Source organism: Symphalangus syndactylus, chromosome 4 (assembly GCF_028878055.3).
Source record: "Symphalangus syndactylus isolate Jambi chromosome 4, NHGRI_mSymSyn1-v2.1_pri, whole genome shotgun sequence".
Taxonomy (NCBI): domain Eukaryota; kingdom Metazoa; phylum Chordata; class Mammalia; order Primates; family Hylobatidae; genus Symphalangus; species Symphalangus syndactylus.
Genome location: NC_072426.2, coordinates 64169578 through 64189101, shown reverse-complemented (window position 1 = coordinate 64189101; position 19524 = coordinate 64169578). Strand labels below are relative to the sequence as shown.

The 19524-nt window shown below is 41.0% G+C and overlaps 1 protein-coding gene and 1 pseudogene across 1 annotated transcript in view; one reads left to right on the top strand and one right to left on the bottom strand.

The window, feature by feature from the left end:
* Window positions 1-9185, top strand: part of LRIT3 (leucine rich repeat, Ig-like and transmembrane domains 3) — a 38544-nt gene extending 29359 nt beyond the window's left edge. Inside the window, exon 4 of the mRNA XM_055274870.2 lies at window positions 1646-9185. Within this exon, the coding sequence (XP_055130845.1) occupies window positions 1646-2790 (1145 nt within the window). The 3' untranslated portion in view covers window positions 2791-9185. The remainder of the gene's footprint in view (window positions 1-1645) is intronic.
* Window positions 9186-10766: 1581 nt separating this feature from the next.
* On the bottom strand, window positions 10767-12183 carry LOC129480089 (keratin, type I cytoskeletal 19-like; annotated as a pseudogene).
* Between the last annotated feature and the right edge of the window lie 7341 nt (window positions 12184-19524).

Sequence of the window (19524 nt, the reverse complement as noted above, 5' to 3'; positions counted from 1 at the left end):
CTAAGCTCTGAAGTTAACATCATGTGTTGTGTGATTTGAAATTAGCTAGTTAACACTAATAAAATATTTCAAGATTATTGGGTGCAAGGGATTTTAAAGATACATTTTATTCATTAGTATTCTCCTCAGTTTATCTAACTACCTAGATAAAATTAAACAATCTAAACTCTTTTTCTCAGGTAGAATGAAACAATGGCAGACAAAGGCTTTGTCTTGCCTCATCATCTTGGATACGGCTCACTTCAAAATGTACAGCCTTTACAATTTTTTAAAAAGGGCCTTTTGCTGGTTGGGCATGGTGGCTCATGCCTGTAATCCCAGCACTTTGGGAGGCCGAGGTGGGTGGATCACCTGAGGTCAGGAGTTTGAGACCAGCCTGGCCAACATGGCAAAACTCCGTCTCTGCTAAAAATACAAAAATTAGCTAGGCTTGGTAGTGTGCACTTGTAATCCCAGCTACTCAGGAGGCTGAGGCAGGAGAATTGCTTGAACGTGGGAGCGGAGGTTGCAGTGAGTTAAGATCATGCCACTGCAGAGTAAGACTCTGTCTCAAAAAAAAAAAAAAAAAAAAAAAAAGGACGGGGGGCTTTTGTACAAGTCTCTCATTTTTGAATAATTATTTAAATAATAAATTACATGGACACCTTATTATGAATCAAAAAGTATAATTTTTAGAAATATTGATTATATAGACTTTCAGATCCTAGTGTGACAGTGTGCATGCTTTGTGCCCAATTTCAAGAGTGATATTCTGACAATTAAAGTGAGATATTTTTAAAACTCTTCAAAATTAAACTAAAATTCAGGTTGAAATAATGAAACCTGATGGAAATAAAAAAGTTGAGGCCTAATGTTCCTATATATAGGTAGTCAGTGGTCCACAGTTTCAGCTAGTGAGTTAAGTTTTGGGCTACTGGGATACTGTTCTGCGCATTATTATTATTCTTTGAAAAGCTTCTGAAATCAAGGCAGAATGAAAATATACCCAGATATCAGAGTTGAGGATAGCAAAATTCTGGTTTTTTAAAAAACTATATGTTATTCTGCAAACAAAAGAATCCATGATTTGCCAGTTTACCTAAGTTAAATATAAAATAAATTATTCGGAATACAAATGATGACTCTGCCATGCCAGAAAATGATCTGCTGTACCTCTGGCTATAGAGATATATGCATTTTATTACCATGAAAACATATAATAAGAAATACTTAAGTAAGGTCTTATGAAAAACATTCTATAGAATCACAGTGACTTAAAATGGAAAGGGACTTTTGAGATTACTTTGTCTCATCCTCCTATTTTATAAATGCAGAAACAGGCCTAAAGACACGAATTGACTTATCTACAACCAAACACTATTTGATGGGCAAAAATTTCTAGAACCCAAGTCTCCTGATTCCCAGCCTTTTGTCTTTTAAAAATACTATTCCCTATACAGACCTCACAACACCTGGCAGGTCCTCGACCTTGATGTAAGCAGTTTGCAGAACTATCGCCCACTGTCAGAGACTTGCAGGGTGCCATTTCCCTCTTGGCTTCTGTGAGAGGATGCATGTAGAGCGGATAGTTGTTTCCTCCTCAGTTGGATTGGTGGCTTGAATTTTCCTTTTGTTCCTCACAGAGTATATATTTGTTTTCTTCCAGTAATACAAGAATCTCCAGAGGAAGGAGTCAGATGGTCCATAATGAGCTTGACAGGCATTTCTTCCAAAGATGCTGGGGATTACAAATGTAAGGCCAAAAATCTGGCTGGGATGTCAGAAGCTGTGGTTACTGTGACAGTGCTTGGCATTACCACAACTCCAATACCACCAGACACTTCTGAAAGAACTGGAGATCATCCTGAGTGGGATGTCCAGCCGGGATCTGGAAGATCTACATCTGTATCTAGCGCATCATCATATCCTTGGTCCTCTTCCTTCTCCCCTACATCTTCTTTTTCTGCTTCTACTTTGCCTCCTCCCTCTACTGCTTCCTTCTCTTTATCTCCTTTCTTCTCCTCCACTGTTTCTTCAACCACAACTCTGAGCACAAGCATCTCAGCAAGTACCACCATGGCCAACAAGCGATCATTCCAGCTCCGCCCAGGTGGGAAAATAAATTTAAAGGTGGCAAAGAATGGAAGTAAACTTCCTCCAGCCAGCACAAGTAAGAAAGAAGAGCTGGCACTGTTGGATCAAACAATGCTTACGGAGACAAATGCCACAATAGAAAACCTCAGAGTGGTCAGTGAGACTAAAGAGAGTGTGACATTGACGTGGAATATGATCAACACCACACATAACTCTGCAGTGACTGTGTTGTATTCCAAGTATGGTGGGAAGGACCTGCTGCTGTTGAATGCAGACTCCAGCAAGAACCAAGTAACCATAGATGGCTTGGAACCTGGTGGGCAATACATGGCTTGTGTCTGTCCAAAAGGAGTGCCTCCCCAGAAAGACCAATGCATCACCTTTTCTACCGAAAGAGTTGAAGGAGATGATTCTCAATGGTCTCTCCTTCTCGTGGTGACCAGTACTGCCTGTGTTGTTATCCTACCATTGATTTGTTTCTTGTTGTACAAAGTTTGCAAACTGCAATGTAAGTCAGAACCTTTTTGGGAAGATGATTTGGCAAAAGAGACTTATATCCAATTTGAGACCCTGTTTCCCAGGTCTCAAAGTGTAGGTGAGCTCTGGACACGAACGCACAGGGATGACTCAGAGAAATTGCTGCTTTGTTCTAGGTCAAGTGTGGAATCTCAGGTGACTTTTAAAAGTGAAGGTTCCAGACCAGAGTATTATTGCTAAGGTTCTGTAGCCCAGGTGCATGTGAGCTACAAAACTAGCATCTGAGGGTATAATTGACCCTAGGTTTGGATGACTTTTGGACAGACTTTCACATTGTACATGAAAATCACAAATGGAATGGTTTTAAGTATGTTTAAAAAATGCCATGAGACCTCTGAACTGAAAAGACAAATAATGTTGATTTTTTTTCTTGTGTGGAAAAGGTCTACAGAAATAATTTTTAGAGTGGTGCTTAAAAAATTATTAATACTTTTTAGGGTAATGTTTTAGTTCTTAAAAATAAGTTCATGTGAAAGTAGCAAGTGAACTCTGTATTTAAAAATATAGTTTTTTGAGTAATGAGGAAGCATTAGCAAAACCAGCTAAGCCTTGATGTTTATTCATGTTCGAAGTGCATTATGGCATTTGCTGTGGACGTTTTCTGACATTGCCTAATGGAGAGCATGGGATCATAAAGGATTTTGCATTCACTAAGGTTAAATCTAACTCACGGGAGAGGGAGGGCTCTGTCTCTTGGTACCATTATGCATTATGATACTATAGAGTTGTGCTCATATTGTTTGTAAGAAAAACTTTGCTTTTCTTTAGAAATATAGGTATTAGCAAAAGTAAGTATACAAAGAGGATTATGACAAATAGACCATTTCTTTAAAAATGGTAACTGTTGCATTTAAACACATCTGCTGACAGATTATATGGATATTTAAAAATAACTTTAAATCAATCTTTTAATATTTTGCTATTTGCTCTTATTTTCTCCCTTCTTTCTTCCTTCCTTGTCTTCCCTCCCTTTCCTTCCTTCATTCTTTCTTTCTTCTGCTCTGTCAGAAGATATACAAGTTGCCAAAAGATCACGAGCCAAGCTGTTTATCTTTTGCCATATTATCTTTTGATTCTCTTGATAAAGAGAAAGCTTTTGAAATTACTTACTGCCCTTTGAAAACTTGTTTTAGAACCCCAAAGGATATTTTAGGACTTTAAAAGGGAAGCTTCAGTGGATTCATTTCGTTAGACTCTTTTCCTAGGTTAAAAACATCGGGGAACTTAAATACATGGGAAAGGAGTTCATAAATAAAATTTAGTTTTTTTTAGGAAGAGAATATTTTAATAACTGTAGTATAATACAAGAGGCATCTCGTGGCTTTAAGATTAATGATAGTGATAAGGCCCACTCAAGCATCTCACAGGGGTGTTATTACATGTCACTTAGCAGGATGCAGCCTGGCCCAGGGATTTCCAGAAGACAAGGCCACCTCAGCACAGATGCAACTTTCATAAATCTTAGAACAAAGCCTAACCTTACTAGATTAAACTTGCTCCATGAAAGAAACACTTGGTAATTGACCCAGACTGAATACATGCATGTATAAGAAATGGGAAAGATCTCCCAAACTCTGAGAATGGTCCTCAAATAGAAGCTCTCCTAGTCAGTTGGTCATCTGACCTCTGACTATATCCGGCCCGTGACACCAGCCAGCTCCTGCTTTCTGTCTTGTAAGAGCACTGCTGGAATAAGCTACTTGAGCATTAGATGGTGTCTAAGACTCATCTTTGATGACAGGGATAAATCACCCTTGTGAAGCTGGCCAACTGGGACCACCCAAAACCTCAGAACACAACTAGCAGTGAGGATGAAATTTGAGTAAGCCAATGAGTGATGACACCCATTTCTATAGGAGGATCAAGGGAGAGTGGCCAGGGCCTGGCTCTGATCGAGAGATTGGGTGAGGTCTGAGGAACACTCTACAGTGGGTCTGGCAGTTTTTGTTCTGTTTTCACATCTATTGCTGCCTTCTACCTTCACTTCGTGCCTCTGCTTTGGAGGTCGCCACCAGGTAAAATTTGCCAAAATTACTTTTAATACCACTCTGGTCCCACAGGAAGGTGGGCTCCTAGGAGGAGGGTGGTAGGAATGCTGTAGGCTGGGGGACACCCTGGGCTTGAAGAGCCAACCACCAGCTGGTATGTTTCTAGCTTCAGCTGTGGGAGAGGAGCTCCTCGTCCCCAAAGGTCCTGGCATCATGATCCCACAGATCAAGAAGGCTCAAGTACATCTTCTCCACAGAAGGCTTATCTGTTGTCCGCCAACTGGGGAAAGAGGCTTCTTCAACAGATCCCTGGTCTAATGCCATTAGCAAAGTCACCATATCACCAACGGGCATGTTGCTGCCATTCCCTGTTCCTCTGCATGCTCCCAGTGAGACAGTGCGGCTTCTCCAGGGCTTTACCACCCCCTACAATCCTGCTGGGTGCTGCCAGCAGCAGCCCATGAGGAGCACATCCAACTTCAGAGTTGCTACTCTGCACTTGGCTGACCTGGAGGCCTGTGAGCTGTGGCGTGATCATCCTGAGTGCACCAGATTACCCCTAGCAGCACCACAGGCATTGCCAGTCACCACCTGGCCACAGTTAAGAAAGCAGCTGCCACCTCCACAAACAGCGAGGGTGAGGAAGAACGAATCCCAGATCCCAAAGCAAGCACTCTCTCTAGCAGGACTGGGTTAGTAACTGTCAGAGCTGGTTGTTACAAAGTGAGGTTCCTCCTTGCCTTGGATCCCTTTCTCACACTCACTTCCTTTTCTACTTCTGCCATGCTGTGACATGGCAGATGCCTAACTGGAAGCTGACCAGATATAGTGGGCAGATCTTTGACTCCTAGGCCTCCAGAATTGTAAGCCAAACTAAACCTCTCTTCTTTATAAATTACTCAGTGTCCTGTTCTGGTGACTCTCCCTTATGCCTGTCTATTCTGTTATGACCACAGAAAACAGACTAAGAAAATTCTTATGGATAGAAGATGCATTCTTACCTTAAATCTTTAGAAACCTATGAGGGTTTCTTATGCTTCATAGAAGCATATGAGGGTTGTTTTTTTTTGTTTTTTTTTTGTTTTGTTTTTTTTTTTACATTAAGTCAGGAACTTGCACCTTTTCACATAAAGGAAGCACTTTACGACTTCTCTTTGGCATATCCAAGTTGCCTGCATCACTATCCTTGTGCTTTGGGACCACTGTCAAGTAAAACAAGGGTTACTGGAATGCAAGCACCGTGATACCGTGACAGTCTATCTGATAACCACGGCGGCTCCTAAGTGACTGATGGGCAGGGAGTGCATGGTGTGGATCCTCTAGACAAAGTGATGACTTATGTCCTGGGTGGGACGGAGCAGGATGGCAAAAGATTTCATCAGACCACTCACAGCCATACCTCCTGGAAACACTCAGAGCCCTACTTGCGCTTGGCAGCCATCTGAAACGGACAAAACCTGAAACTCTAGCTTGATTGGACTACCTCCAAGATCAACTTAAAATTTATGAATTGTTTATTTGTAGATTTTCCATTAAAAATTTTCAGACTGTGGTTGAAGTTCGGTATCTGAAAACATGGAAAACAAAACCTCGAGTAAGGGGATACTACTGTAGGCCCCTTGACACAGGCAGAAATTCGAAGCCCTCTCAAACACCTGATGTGGAGGCCCAACAGGAAAGGTGCCACCTGGCTGTACTGTGCGTACTGAACAGGAAGGGTCTACAATTCACAGGCCAAGAATACAATAGCTGGCAGCTATCTCCAAAGATTGGAAGATTGATTTCATTACTTAAAGATTCTGTCAAGCTTCTCCAGGAAGCACAGTCAGGTGGGACTCTGGGCCCACAGCAGGCAGACGTGACAGAAGCTATTCCTGTGCTCTATTGCAATGGCTGTTTATGGCCTGGCAAGCAGCACAATCCAGCATGAGCCTCCTTACAACCAGGGCTGAAAGTGGATGATGTACCTACCACAAAGAGATGAAGAGAGCTACTGAGACATTTAGGTGTGCTCCAGTGGGTTTACACACCTTCCATCTTCACAGGACAGAGGCAGCACTCATCTAGCCCTTAACCCCAGCTTGAGTCTATCTGGTCTATGAGGAGCTGCCTTGTGCACAAAAGTTTCTCTACCTTCACCTCACAGACACATTTTGGGCCCAGACACTGCCTGTGCACCTTGTATCAGCATTACGAGGACCCCTGCCCCATCGTATCCACAGCGACTACTTTATGCCCTCTTGGACCAAACATAGACTTCCTACCTGCTGGAAGACACCTCCACTGTTAACACCCAGGGTAGCCATGGAGACTGGCCCACCAACCTTGACTAATCGCTACCTGGCATTTGCCTAGTAGGCCACCTCCACCGCAGTTTCTATGGCCTGCACCTCCTGGAAACCTCAGTTGTGCTGGGCAGCCATCTGGGATGGACAAAACCTGAAACTCTGACTTCACTGGACCACCTCCAAAATCACACTTTTGTATCTACAACATCCTCCAGTGCACAGTGTCTGCAGCCATTACTGCTTAGTTCTGAGTTCTCCTGGTCCTCCTCTTCCATTTTGGCCTGTCGTTGCTCTGCAATCAAGCAGCTCCAAACCTGCTACTGCCAAGTCCATTCAACTCCTTTTATGTCCCTAGAGCCATTTCCCAAGCCCCAGTGTGCCTGCTGTCTTTCACTGCTTCAGGTGGCCCAACATTCTATATTGAGATGTTGCTTCTTGAGACCTATTCACTGATTACTCAGTACTGAAGTCACTGACAATTTCCACCACAGGGTCATTTTGGTCACCCACTGAGTGGCCAAACCTGGCTTGCTGATCATCCCTTCACCAACCTTCAGCCACTTGTCCACTCTTCACAATCAAGCCCTGGTTATTGTCAACTGCCCCTCCTTTGCCATTGGTGTGACTGCCCCCTATCCATGGTGAGACTGCCCCCATCCATGGTGAGACTGCCCCCTATCCATTGGTGAGACTGCCCCCATCCATGATGAGACTGCCCCATCCATGGTGAGACTGCCCCCTATCCATTGGTGAGACTGCCCCCTATCCATTGGTGAGACTGCCCCCTACCCATTGGTGAGACTGCCCCGTATCCATGGTGAGACTGCCCCATCCATGGTGAGACTGCCCCCTATCCATTGGTGAGACTGCCCCCTACCCATTGGTGAGACTGCCCCCTACCCATTGGTGAGACTGCCCCCTATCCATGGTGAGACTGCCCCCATCCATGATGAGACTGCCCCCTATCCATTGGTGAGACTGCCCCCATCCATGGTGAGACTGCCCCATCCATGGTGAGACTGCCCCCTATCCATTGGTGAGACTGCCCCCTATCCATTGGTGAGACTGCCCCCTACCCATTGGTGAGACTGCCCCCTATCCATGGTGAGACTGCCCCATCCATGGTGAGACTGCCCCCTATCCATTGGTGAGACTGCCCCCTACCCATTGGTGAGACTGCCCCCTACCCATTGGTGAGACTGCCCCCTATCCATGGTGAGACTGACCCCTATCCATGGCTGAACACTGCTTTCATGATCTCCCTTAATTGCTCAACTGGATGCTGGACTTGCCATACCCCCTCTGCCGATGCAGTTCAACTCCCACCAGATGGTTCCAAGGATGCCACTCATTCCTGTCTTTCCTTCATAATATGTTTTCTGCAGGACACCCTAATGCTGATTGGAGTACCTGGACTTGCTGGCCGGGCACCTCTCACCTGGCCGCCCAAAGAGGGTGTAGAGGTCCTGTTCTTGTGACTCTCCCTTACTCCTGTCTACAAGTCTCACCCACCCCCTTCTTGGATTCCCTTACCTCTACCCCGGCATGGGTAGAAGTCCCCCTAGTGTTCTGGGCCTCCACCCCCTTCCCTTTCTTGATGCCACAAGCATGCAGTGAGGGCAGTTGTGGCCGCCATCTTGCTAAAGATTATATTCTCGTTACAGGGAGGATTTGGGAGTATAGAATAGATTTCTAAAGCTGTGTCAGCAGTCCTGAAATAGAAAGAAAATTTAATGATTTTTAAATTTAAAATAATAAGAAAATACAATATTTTGTGTAAGAAATAGATTGACTTTAAGGTACCACTTTCTAGAAATTATAATACAAGCAGCTGTAGAATGGAAAAATTGTTCATTCTAAATGTTTCTTAATTAAAAAGAAGAAATAATTCTAGTTTAGGTATAATCTGTATGAATGGATAGCCTTCTCAGAACTCCCCAAATTCCCCTTCTTATATAATTTTCTTTCCTTTCCTTTCCTTCCCCCTCCCTTCCTTTCCTTTCTTTTCCTTTTATTCCTTTCCTTTTTCCCTCTCCTCCTCTCTCCTGTCATCCCGTCTGCTCCCCTCCCCTCCCTTCCCCTCCCCTCCTCTCCTCCCCTCCCCTCTCCTTTCCTTTCTTTCAGACCTGGTTGTCCTTGGTGCTTTCATCACTCAGTGCATTGTCTAATGAGCTAACAGTTTTCAATTCAGTATTCATTGTCTCAATTAAAAAAAAATACCAATTGCAGACAATTTTGTGTTTAACTTGAATTTATTTTAGATCAACGTATTTTAAATTAAAAGGTTACAAAACTTTTATGTCTTTACTCTGCTATATGATGTCATGCAATTTCGTTGCCATGAATTTAAAAGGCTCATAGAAACAGAATACTAAAATACTACCAATATTAGAAATAATATGACTGTATAATGTTACAGACTACTGAGCCAAATGGTGGATATGGAAAGGTGCCTGAATTGTACAAAGGCAGGTTATTTGTCAAGGCAGTTTACTTGGACCATCCTGATCAGATAAATTACTCACTGTCCTCATAATGAAAATCAAGTGAAGCCTGGACTTAATTTTGATGGAGTAAAAAAGCTAGTTGATGGTGCAGAGGGGGATAGGAACCTCAGGAGAATGCACCTGGATTATTTCTCAGCTTGGTTTTGACACATGGGGTGTGTTGCAAGTAATTTATTACTAATAGTGAAAGCACTAAAATTGCACATGATCTGCCTTCTAAAAATACATACATTTGAGTGTAGTCAAGGTTATCTCAATGATATCATTGCTCTCATGTTCTTACAAGTATGTTTTCTTCAGTGAGAGAGAAAGATTGGTGTTAGCAAAAGTAGCACGGAATGCCACATAATCAATAGCTTGTTTATCAGTATCCCCTGAAACAGTGTACAGAGCAAGCCTAACTAGTATATAGCCAATATATGTGGCAATTAAAAATGATTACAACGTTTTATTTTCAGGAAAAATATATTTGAGTTTTGTGAAAATTGTGGTATACCAGTGAGAGTGTGTCACCTGTGAGACTATTATCAATAATATGCTGTGACATGAAAAACTGTGAGCGTTCAAAGCTCTTATCATGGCCAGAAAAGGGAACCCTGAATAGAGTCAGGCAAATACCCTGGCTTGGGGGAAACTTTAAAAAAATTCAAGGAAAAAAATTGTTTTGACCCATGAAATTGAGTCTCAAATAAGATTATGGTTAATGAAGAGAGATTTTGTAAAACCAAGAAATAATTCAAATAAAATGGGAGACAGCTCAGGAAAGTTGAATCATTGTCTATTTATCTCAAATTTCAAATGACATGTTTATAAGATATAAGAAGGGAGAGTAACCAACGGTGAATAGGGAAATGTAGCAAATCTACTGTAAAAGTTCTATAAAGTAAGATCCAAATGAATAGAGGATTTAAAAAAAGGTAAAGATGACTTTTTTTGAGGAAAAAGAAAGGTAACAATGACCAAAAGGAGCCATGAAGCTTTATTTTGTTTTATTTATTTATTTTTCTAGAGATAGGGTCTCACTGTATTGTCCAGGCTGGAGTGCAGTGGCATGATCATGGTTCACTGCAGCCTCAACCTCCTGGCCTAAAGCTATTCTCTCACCCTGACCTCCCAAAGGACTGTGATTATAGCCATTAGCCACTGCACCAGATGGATGCTTCTTTTAGTCAAAAAGAACGAGGAGGGGAGAGTGACAACAGCAAGATGTTGAATGGGAGGTCCCAGACTTCACATCCCTTCAACAAAATATCCAACTAACAACTATCCACAGACAAGAACTTTTGTGAAAAACACCCTGAATTGGGAATGAGCCTGACACTAGTGTGGACCACAGAACTGGATAAAAACCACATTAAAATGGTAAGAGAAATTGTCTTATTTTGACCACATCTCTCCTCCCTTTCCCCCAGGTTGTCACAGGGCCACACAGACAGAATTCCCCTGGGTCCATGATTCTATTTTGTTTATCCTTGAGCCATAACATTTTGTTGGTAGATCGAGGAAGAGCCAGGGGTAAGTGTCCCTTCCTTCCCATCCTCTTGCCCAGGAGACACCCTCTAAAGGAGAGAAGCCCAGGAGCCTGCCACCTTAGAGGATCTTGGAGGTGGACAGGTTGTTGTAGTGCTCTTCCTGGCCCTCGAGCAGGCTGAAGTAGGTGGCGAGTTCCTGCTCCAGCCACAACTTGATGCCCATGAGCCGCTGGTCCTCCTGATTCTACCTCACTGTCAGCTCGCACATCGCCCAGCTGAGCTTCAATACTGCTGATCAGCACCTGGATCTGCGCCAGCTGGGCTCCAAAGCGTGCTGGTGGCCTTCCAAGGCGGCTTTCATGCTAAGCTACCACTGCAGCTCAATGTCAAGACCCTGGAGGGTGCGCTGCAGGTCGGTGACCTGGGACCTGTTCATCTGGAGCTGCTCCATGTGGCCAACAACCTCCCAGTTCAGTTCCTCAGTCCAGCTGGTGAACCAGGGCTCAGCATCCTTTCGGTTCTGGTTGGCCGTGACCTCATACTGGCTCTGCGTGTCACTCAGGATATTGGCGGCATCAGCGCCTGGAGCCGAATCCACTTCCACACTGATCGGGCCTCCTGCCTGGAGCCGAATCCACTTCCACACTGATCTGGCCTCCCACCTGGCCCCTCAGGGCATTAATTTCCTCCTCATGGTTCTTCTTCAGGTAGGCCAGCTCTTCCTTCAGCCCTTTGGTCTGCATCTCCAGGTTGGTCCTGGCCGGGGTCAGCTCAACCAGCACCCTGTGCAGGCCATTATGTCGGCCTCCACACTCATGAGCAGAGTCTGCTCCCTCTCATACTTGGTTCAGAAGTCATCTGCAGCCAGACAGGCATTGTTGATCTGCAGGACAATCCTGGAGTTCTCAAGGATGTCACCAAGAATCTTGTCGCGCAGGTACTCGATGGTCCTGTAGTAGTGGCTGTAGTCATGGGAGGGCCTGGGGTCCATGATTTTAAAATGGGAAAACAACCAGAGACAGACATCCAGCTTCCCTAGTATTCTGAGGTGCATCCCAGGAAGCTGAGACGTCTTGCCTTATGGGGGACACTGGGAGTAATGGCATGGTTAGACTGTCTGGGGTCAGTTAGAAACAAAAAAAGGAGGCAGAGCTCACAGTGACCAGTGTGCAGATCTTGGCAGTAGCTCTGTGTTCCTGCCAGCTGTGGTGCCCAGTCAGAGATACCAGCCAACAGCACAGCCCAAGTCCAAAGCTGGACTGATCACTCCCAGAATCATGGTGGGAAGTTCGACCTGGCTTTAGTCTCTAGACATCCAGCATCCACGACCAGCCTCAGAGCCTATTTCAAGGCCCTGCCTACTCAGGGAGATGCCCACAACATTGCATTTCTTCAAAGCACAGGTGCCAAACCTGCCCGACATGGGAGGCCAAAAAGTGGCTTGATCTGGCCCCAGAGCCCACATCAAGGCACCATCCAGGCAGGGCAACAAGCCTCAATGGTGCATTTCTATGGAGTGTAGCCTCTGATCCCATTTTTCCCGAATGGAAACTCTGCTAGCATCAAAACCCAGCCTGCAGCCCTGCCCAGCTGTGGAACCCAGTGATACCACCCAACCAGGGATATACACTGTTACCTGGCCTGATCAGGGACCATCACGTTGCTTGGCCATCAGCTTCACCTGATAGCAGAGCCCAGCCAGTGCTCTCACTTCACAGCAGAGCCCAGCCAGCAGCCTCAGACAACCTCAGAGCAACGGCAGTGGCCCAGCCAACCAGAGAACTCAGCAGCAAGCTCTACCTACTGTGGCCGTTACCAGCTGACCTATCCAGAATCACAGGGTAGATTAAATAGTGAAAGTCTATCCCTGCCAAAGAATACCTGTAGACTGTAAGAGGTGGCTGTCTCCTCAAACACACAGACACCGACCCAGGACACAAGGATTATGAAGAATCAGAAAATCATGACACCTGCGAAAGAAACTAATAAAGCTCCAATGATGGACCATAAAGTAAGGGAGTTCTATAAAATGACTGACAAAGAACTCAGAATAATTCTTTCAAAGAAGCTCAGTGAACTACACAAATATATTGACAGAAAATTAAATGAAATTTAGAAAACAATACATGAACAAAATGAGAGGTTTGACAAAAAAATAAATAGGTACTTTTTAAAAAATTAGAAATCCTAGAGATGAGGAATACAATTACTGGACTGAAAACACTGCATAGAAAACTTCATCAGCAGACTCAGTCAAGATAAAGAAATAACCAGTGATCTCAAAGACAGAACATTTTAAATTATTCAGTCAGAGGAGAAAAAAGAATAAAGAATGCCTACAGGAATTATGCAACACTGTCAATAGAACTAACATGCATATAATAGGAATTCAAGAAGAAGAGAGAAAAAAAGTGTCAGAAAGCATATTTAAAGAAATGGTGCCTGAAAACTCCCCAAATTTGGGGGAAAAGATGCCAATATCTAGGTACAGGAAGTGCAGGAGTGTGCCATCAATTTCAACTCAAAGAAGAGTTAACCAAGACATGTAATAATCAAACTATCGAAAATCAAAGACTAATAAAAAAAATTCTGAGAGCAGCACAACATAAACATATCACATACAAGGTAGTCTCAATGCCAGTGGATTTCTCAGCAGAAATGAGGGAGAAATAAAAGCTTTCCTAGACAAAGAAAAGCTAAGAGAGCTCATTACCGTAAGCTAAGGGAGCTCATAAGGGTACAAAGTTTCAGTTAGACAGGAGGAACGAATTATTTTAGATATAGTGTATAGCATGGTAACTATATTTAACAATAATGTATATTTCAAAATTGCTAAGACAATATATTTTAAATGTTCTTGCCACAAAAAAGATTAAGTATTGAAGTGATGGATGTATTAATTAGCTTGATTTAGTCATTTCATGTTGTATACATATGTCATAACATTACTTTGTACCCTGTGTGTATATATATATATATAAACACACACACACAAGGTAAATATATATATATACACACACAAGGTACATATGTGTATATACATACACACAAGGTATATGTATATATACACAAGGTATGTGTGTGTATATATATACACACATATATATATACACACACGCAATTATAGTTTGTCAATCCACAATTTCAAAAAGAACAAGGAAATAAGTCTACTTCTTAGAGATGATAGCAGAAGGTATATCAGAGACGAGACAGGATCATTCAATTTCTGTTTTTTTCTTCTCTCTTTTCTAGATTGGGTTTTAAATTGAATATGGAGAATAAACTATGAAAAGTAGAAATTGCAGCCCAAGATAAAAGAGGGATTGGCAAGCTAACTCCAAAGTGTTTAAAATGAGACCAGATAAATTATATACCAGGGTGCAAATAGAATTTCCAGCTATAAACTGCTTGGTAGTCTTTGAAAAGTCATGGCAAATAGGAGAGGTGCCACAAGACCACAGATGGGTACATTTCATCTTTATTTTTAAGAGAGGAACAGAAAGGATTCAGGAAATTATAGACAACTTGATTCGTATTTGCAGATTTAACAACAGATTGTTAAAAATGCTCTAGTTTTTGAGCATTCAGAAATGAATGTTAAGGTCATTAGTAACCAACAAATGCAAAGTAAGGCCAAGCTTTGATACACTCATCTGATTTATTTTTTATGAGGATGCTAAGCACATGGATCAACGGATTTCTTGAAAATCAAATTGAAACAGCTAGCAATTGGTATCATTGTGACATGATGGAGCAATATGGGATTGTCTCTTTTCAAGAGTGTCTATTAATGGCTTTATAGTCTCTAGTAGTGTGCCTTTACCCTATTTTATTCAACATTTTCACCAATGGCTGGATGAACATAGAGGCTTCTCAACTTTGTAGAGGGCATGAAAATAGACAGGGTATCTTATTTCAGTGCTTCTCACACTTTTTCACTGAATATTCCTAATGGAGGGGAAAATAAACGTGTGCACCTGGAGAAACCAGGACAATTGTCCTAAGTGGCTGCCAGAAAAGAGACATTTCTATAAATTTTATTTTATTTAAACATTATGTAAATTTTGCATTCTATGCCATGATTTTTAAAAATATAAAATAATTCTCCCTCTAGTCAATCTTATTTCTCTAGTAATTGGCATTTCTGTGTCTTTGAATATCTCCCATATTTTCCCAAAGTGCTGGGATTCCAATAAATGTTTTGCCATTGCTATAAGCCTATGGATATGGAGAGCAAGAGCAGGAAGGCTTGAGAGACTACAAGAAAGAGAAGAGGAGAGCTTAGGATGTATGCGAAGCACAAACAAAATTACACCCAGAAGGTGAAAACCAAACCAGTGCCAATATACTGAACAAAGGCCTGAGACTTAGTAATTTGTAGCATGGCCTACAGGGAAGGGGCATGAAAGGGAGAGGACCAGAGTTGGAAGCCCTGGAAAAGCATTGCTACTAGGGGAAAAGGAGCTAGAGAATGCCCTTCAAAGACATGACAATAGGAGAAAAGAAGGAAGCAAAATGGAGAAAATCAAGTCCAAAGTATGGACATTGAGCATTTAAAAGACTAAAACAAGAGCGATAATATGGGTAGAAAAATAATATGTAAACATTATTTATACACACTGACAGAGTAGAAAGAATGCACCTAAAAAATGGGAAAAGAAGGAAGTCAGAAATAGGAGAGTGGAAAAAATAATTGCCTGCTGTATAAGTAACATGTGGTAGTCAAAAAATACTATTTAAAAATTATAGACCACAAAGAAATGTACACATACATAAGGGAGTACTATTCAGCCATAAAACAATGAGATCCTGTCATTTGCAACAGCATGGGTGGAACTGGAGATCATTATGTTAAGAAAAATAAGCCAGACACAGAAAGACAAACATCACATGTTCTCACTTATTTGTGGGATTTAAAAATCAAAACAATTGAACTTGTGGACATAGAGAGTAGAAGGATGGTTACCAGAGGCAGGGAAGCATAGTAGGGGGATGGAAGAGAGGTGGAGATGGTTAATGGATACAAAAAAAGTTAGACTGAATAAATACTTACTATTTGAAAAAAAACAGGGTGACTATAGTCAATTTAATTGTACATTTTGAAATAACTCAAAGAGTATAATTGGATTGTTTGTAACACAAAGGAAAAATGCTGGAAGAGATGGATACCCCATTCTCCATGATGTTATTATGAGGCATTCAAAACATCTCGTGTACTCCGTAAATATATACACCCACTATGTACCCACAAAAATTAAAAACTAAAAAATTATAGACCAGATAGTACAATGTTAGGTAGAAAAAAAGAATGGAAAGACACTGTAAGAGACACTAAAACAACAAGAACAAAATGCATCTCTTCCTAAAACCCAGGTTAAAACAAAGACAAACAAGAGATCAAATATAGAAAGATCAAAACTATCAATCTTTATTTTTTGGGGGGTTTAAAAGAAAAACACTTATTGACTCTTTAAATAAAACTCTATCCACAACAATAAAGGAAAATGGAGAAATATGACCTGTCACACAATCACATAAAAAGTTACATCGCAGATGAAATACTACAATCGCTTCATGAAATAACTTTCATCCATCAACCATGGAGATGGGCAAGGAAATACAACCATCCTCATTTTATAGAGGTAAGAACAAAGATAAAGATAAGAATATATAAATGCAAAGGTTAGAATTATAAAAAGAGTCAGCCTTGCCAAGGGCTCCGGAAAGGCTCAGCAGCACAAATAACTCCAGGCACTTAGAAGCGGGTGAGTTTCTAACCAGAGGTCATTGATTTCCGGACGTGGGTGGTGTCCTTATAGGCACCATGCCTGGAAGTAGCTAGTAAGACAGGTGCCTACTATATTTGGCAACCTCAAATAGAAATGGCTTCTCAATTTTCTTTATATATATATATTTTTTAATTATTATTATACTTTAAGTACTAGGGTACATGTGCACAACGTGCAGGTTTGTTACATATGTATACATGTGCCATGTTGGTGTGCTGCACCCATTAACTCGTCCTTTACATTAAGTATATCTCCTAATGCTATCCCTCCCCCCTCCCCCCACCCCACAATAGGCCCCAGTGTGTTATGTTCCCCTTCCTGTGTCCAGGTGTTCTCGTTGTTCAATTCCCACCTATGAGTGAGAACGTATGGTGTTTGGTTTTTGTCCTTGCGATAAAAACTATCCATCTTTAAAGATAAAGAAAAGATCAAGCAAAACACATCAGGTTAGTTATAAGATTAAGAAAATTAGGCTGCCATCAGACTTCTTAAAAACAACACTTTAAGGTAACAGCAGAACTGCATTTTTAAATTGAGGGGTATTCTCAAAAATAACTGGTCTGTATTCTTTAAAAATATCTGTGTCATTAAGCATTTTAAAAAGGCTGGGAAATCGTTCCAGATTAAAGGAGACTAAAGACTAAATAACGACTAAGTAACGTGTTATCCTGGGCAGGAGGGGAAGAATGTAAAAAGGACATCATTGAGATAATGGAAAATATTAAGATAAGAATGGCTGATTAGGTAAAAGTATTATATCAATGTTAAATTTTTTGAATTTAATAACTGATTGAGATTATGAAGACAATGAAGGCAATATTCAATATTCATGTTCTTAGGAGAGGCATACATAATATTACAAAATAAAGGAGCAAATACAATCTATGCTGACTATAATGAGGCCTTGATTTTTTGATGCATTAGATGTATACAAACTACACTTTAATATATATTTGGAGATAGCAAGAGATTAACATTGCAAATGTAGCAAAATCTTAACAACTGGTGAATCTGGATAAAGGATATTATGGAACTCACTTGCAACTTTTCTGTGAGTTAGAAATTATTTCAAAGTAAAAAAAATTTGATTTAAAAAACAATAGTAGATCAAATAGTGAAATGAAGGTAGGAAATAAAAATCCGGCTCAAGCCTCATCTCTAAATTATAGATAGAAATCTGTTATACAACTATTTTTTTCCAGTTGGCGATGCTTATGATTTTTATAATCATTTTCCACATGTTCAACGTGTACTGGGGAAAAGCACCAGAACCTTGATGAACATGATTAGACCAGGCTCCTTAGCTTGTTAAAGAAAAACTAACTTTGAAAGAGAAGTAGTGAAAATGGAAAAATTGAAATTCGATATTAATGTAATTAAGGTGCATCTTTAATTCAATGGTGCACATATATTATTAGAATATGACTACTTTAGGCAGGCAGGCAATTTTGGTATTTGCTTAAACATGATCTATGCCATTTAATAGCCAATGTCCAAACACAGCAGCTGATACTCATCTGGACAAATGGAGTCCTTAACCCTGGGATATACTTATAAACTCAACATTTATTAAGTTAAGTTCCCTTAGGACTCCCATCACACCCCACCCCTGCCCACACACCCCTGCCAATCCTGATTTTTTACCCTTAGCAGAATCTTATTTCACTCTAGCAATGTGCACATTTGTAAAATGGAACATCTAGGGTTTTCATTTTCAAAGCATTGCTCAAGAGGTGTGTCCCACATCTTGGCTTTTAAAAATATATGTGTGTGTCTGTGTATGCATGATTGCATGCCTGCAAGACAGTCTGCTTCTTGATAAACTGGCCCTGTAGTCATCTCTTGGAGTTCAAATAGGTTTCTTGATGAATGGCTATAAGTTTATTGACTGTGATCACGTTTTAGAGACCAAACTCTCCGAAGGAAATGATCATGTCTGTCAATTTACTAAAACAACATGTGGTTGTTTCACGTGTGTTACCACGATGACCAAGGAACTAAAGTCTTTTGGAGAATACAGTTTTATGGTTCTGATATTCACTTATATTTTTGACTAGTCTGAGCCAAATTATTATCTTTTTTTACTTGGTGGCAGAAAACAGTCCTTATACAGGATAATCAAAGATTGAAATGGATCAGTTATTTCTCCATCAAAAAATTAAGGCCTCATTATAGTCAGCATAGATTGTATTCCTTGATTTGTTCATTCATTCATTTACCTATTCACCGGGAAGATACTTTATGTACTCGTAATTACTGGAGGCTGAAAAAGAAAAAATAATGTTGGGCTCCTTTTTAAGCCAATTATATACAACTGGTTCGCTTTGTAATGCAAAAATTACTAACCATGAATTTTATATAATTAATTAACAGCTGAACACAGATAGCATAGAGAAGGAGATCAAAAAACATTTGCTTGAAATAATTCCATAAACTGCATCAGCCTTTGTCAGGCTCAGCCCTTAAGCTTGTAGGCCCCATAGTGAGGCTGTTTGAAGGGTCTACTTCCTTTCAAAGGGGCCCACGTATTCTTGGAGTGTGCAAACGCAGGCATGTGGGCTAGAGTATCACAGACGGGAGGTATTTGTTTTGTTTTTCCAAGATGGAAACAGCTTTTTTTGTGTTTGGTGATTGAATTTTGGTGATGAATTTTTTTCAAGCAACTTAGAAATGCATATAGTCAAAAGTTCTTACTTGTTCCATGTGCCACTTCTCCTAAAGATAATAACGATTAGTAATTTGTATATAGCTTTCTAGACTTTTAAATTTAAATAAACATCTTTTACATTAAATGAGATGAAATTACATAGGTTGTTCTGAAATCGGCTTTTAAAAAATAGCAATATATTGAGGGCATCATCCCGTGTCAG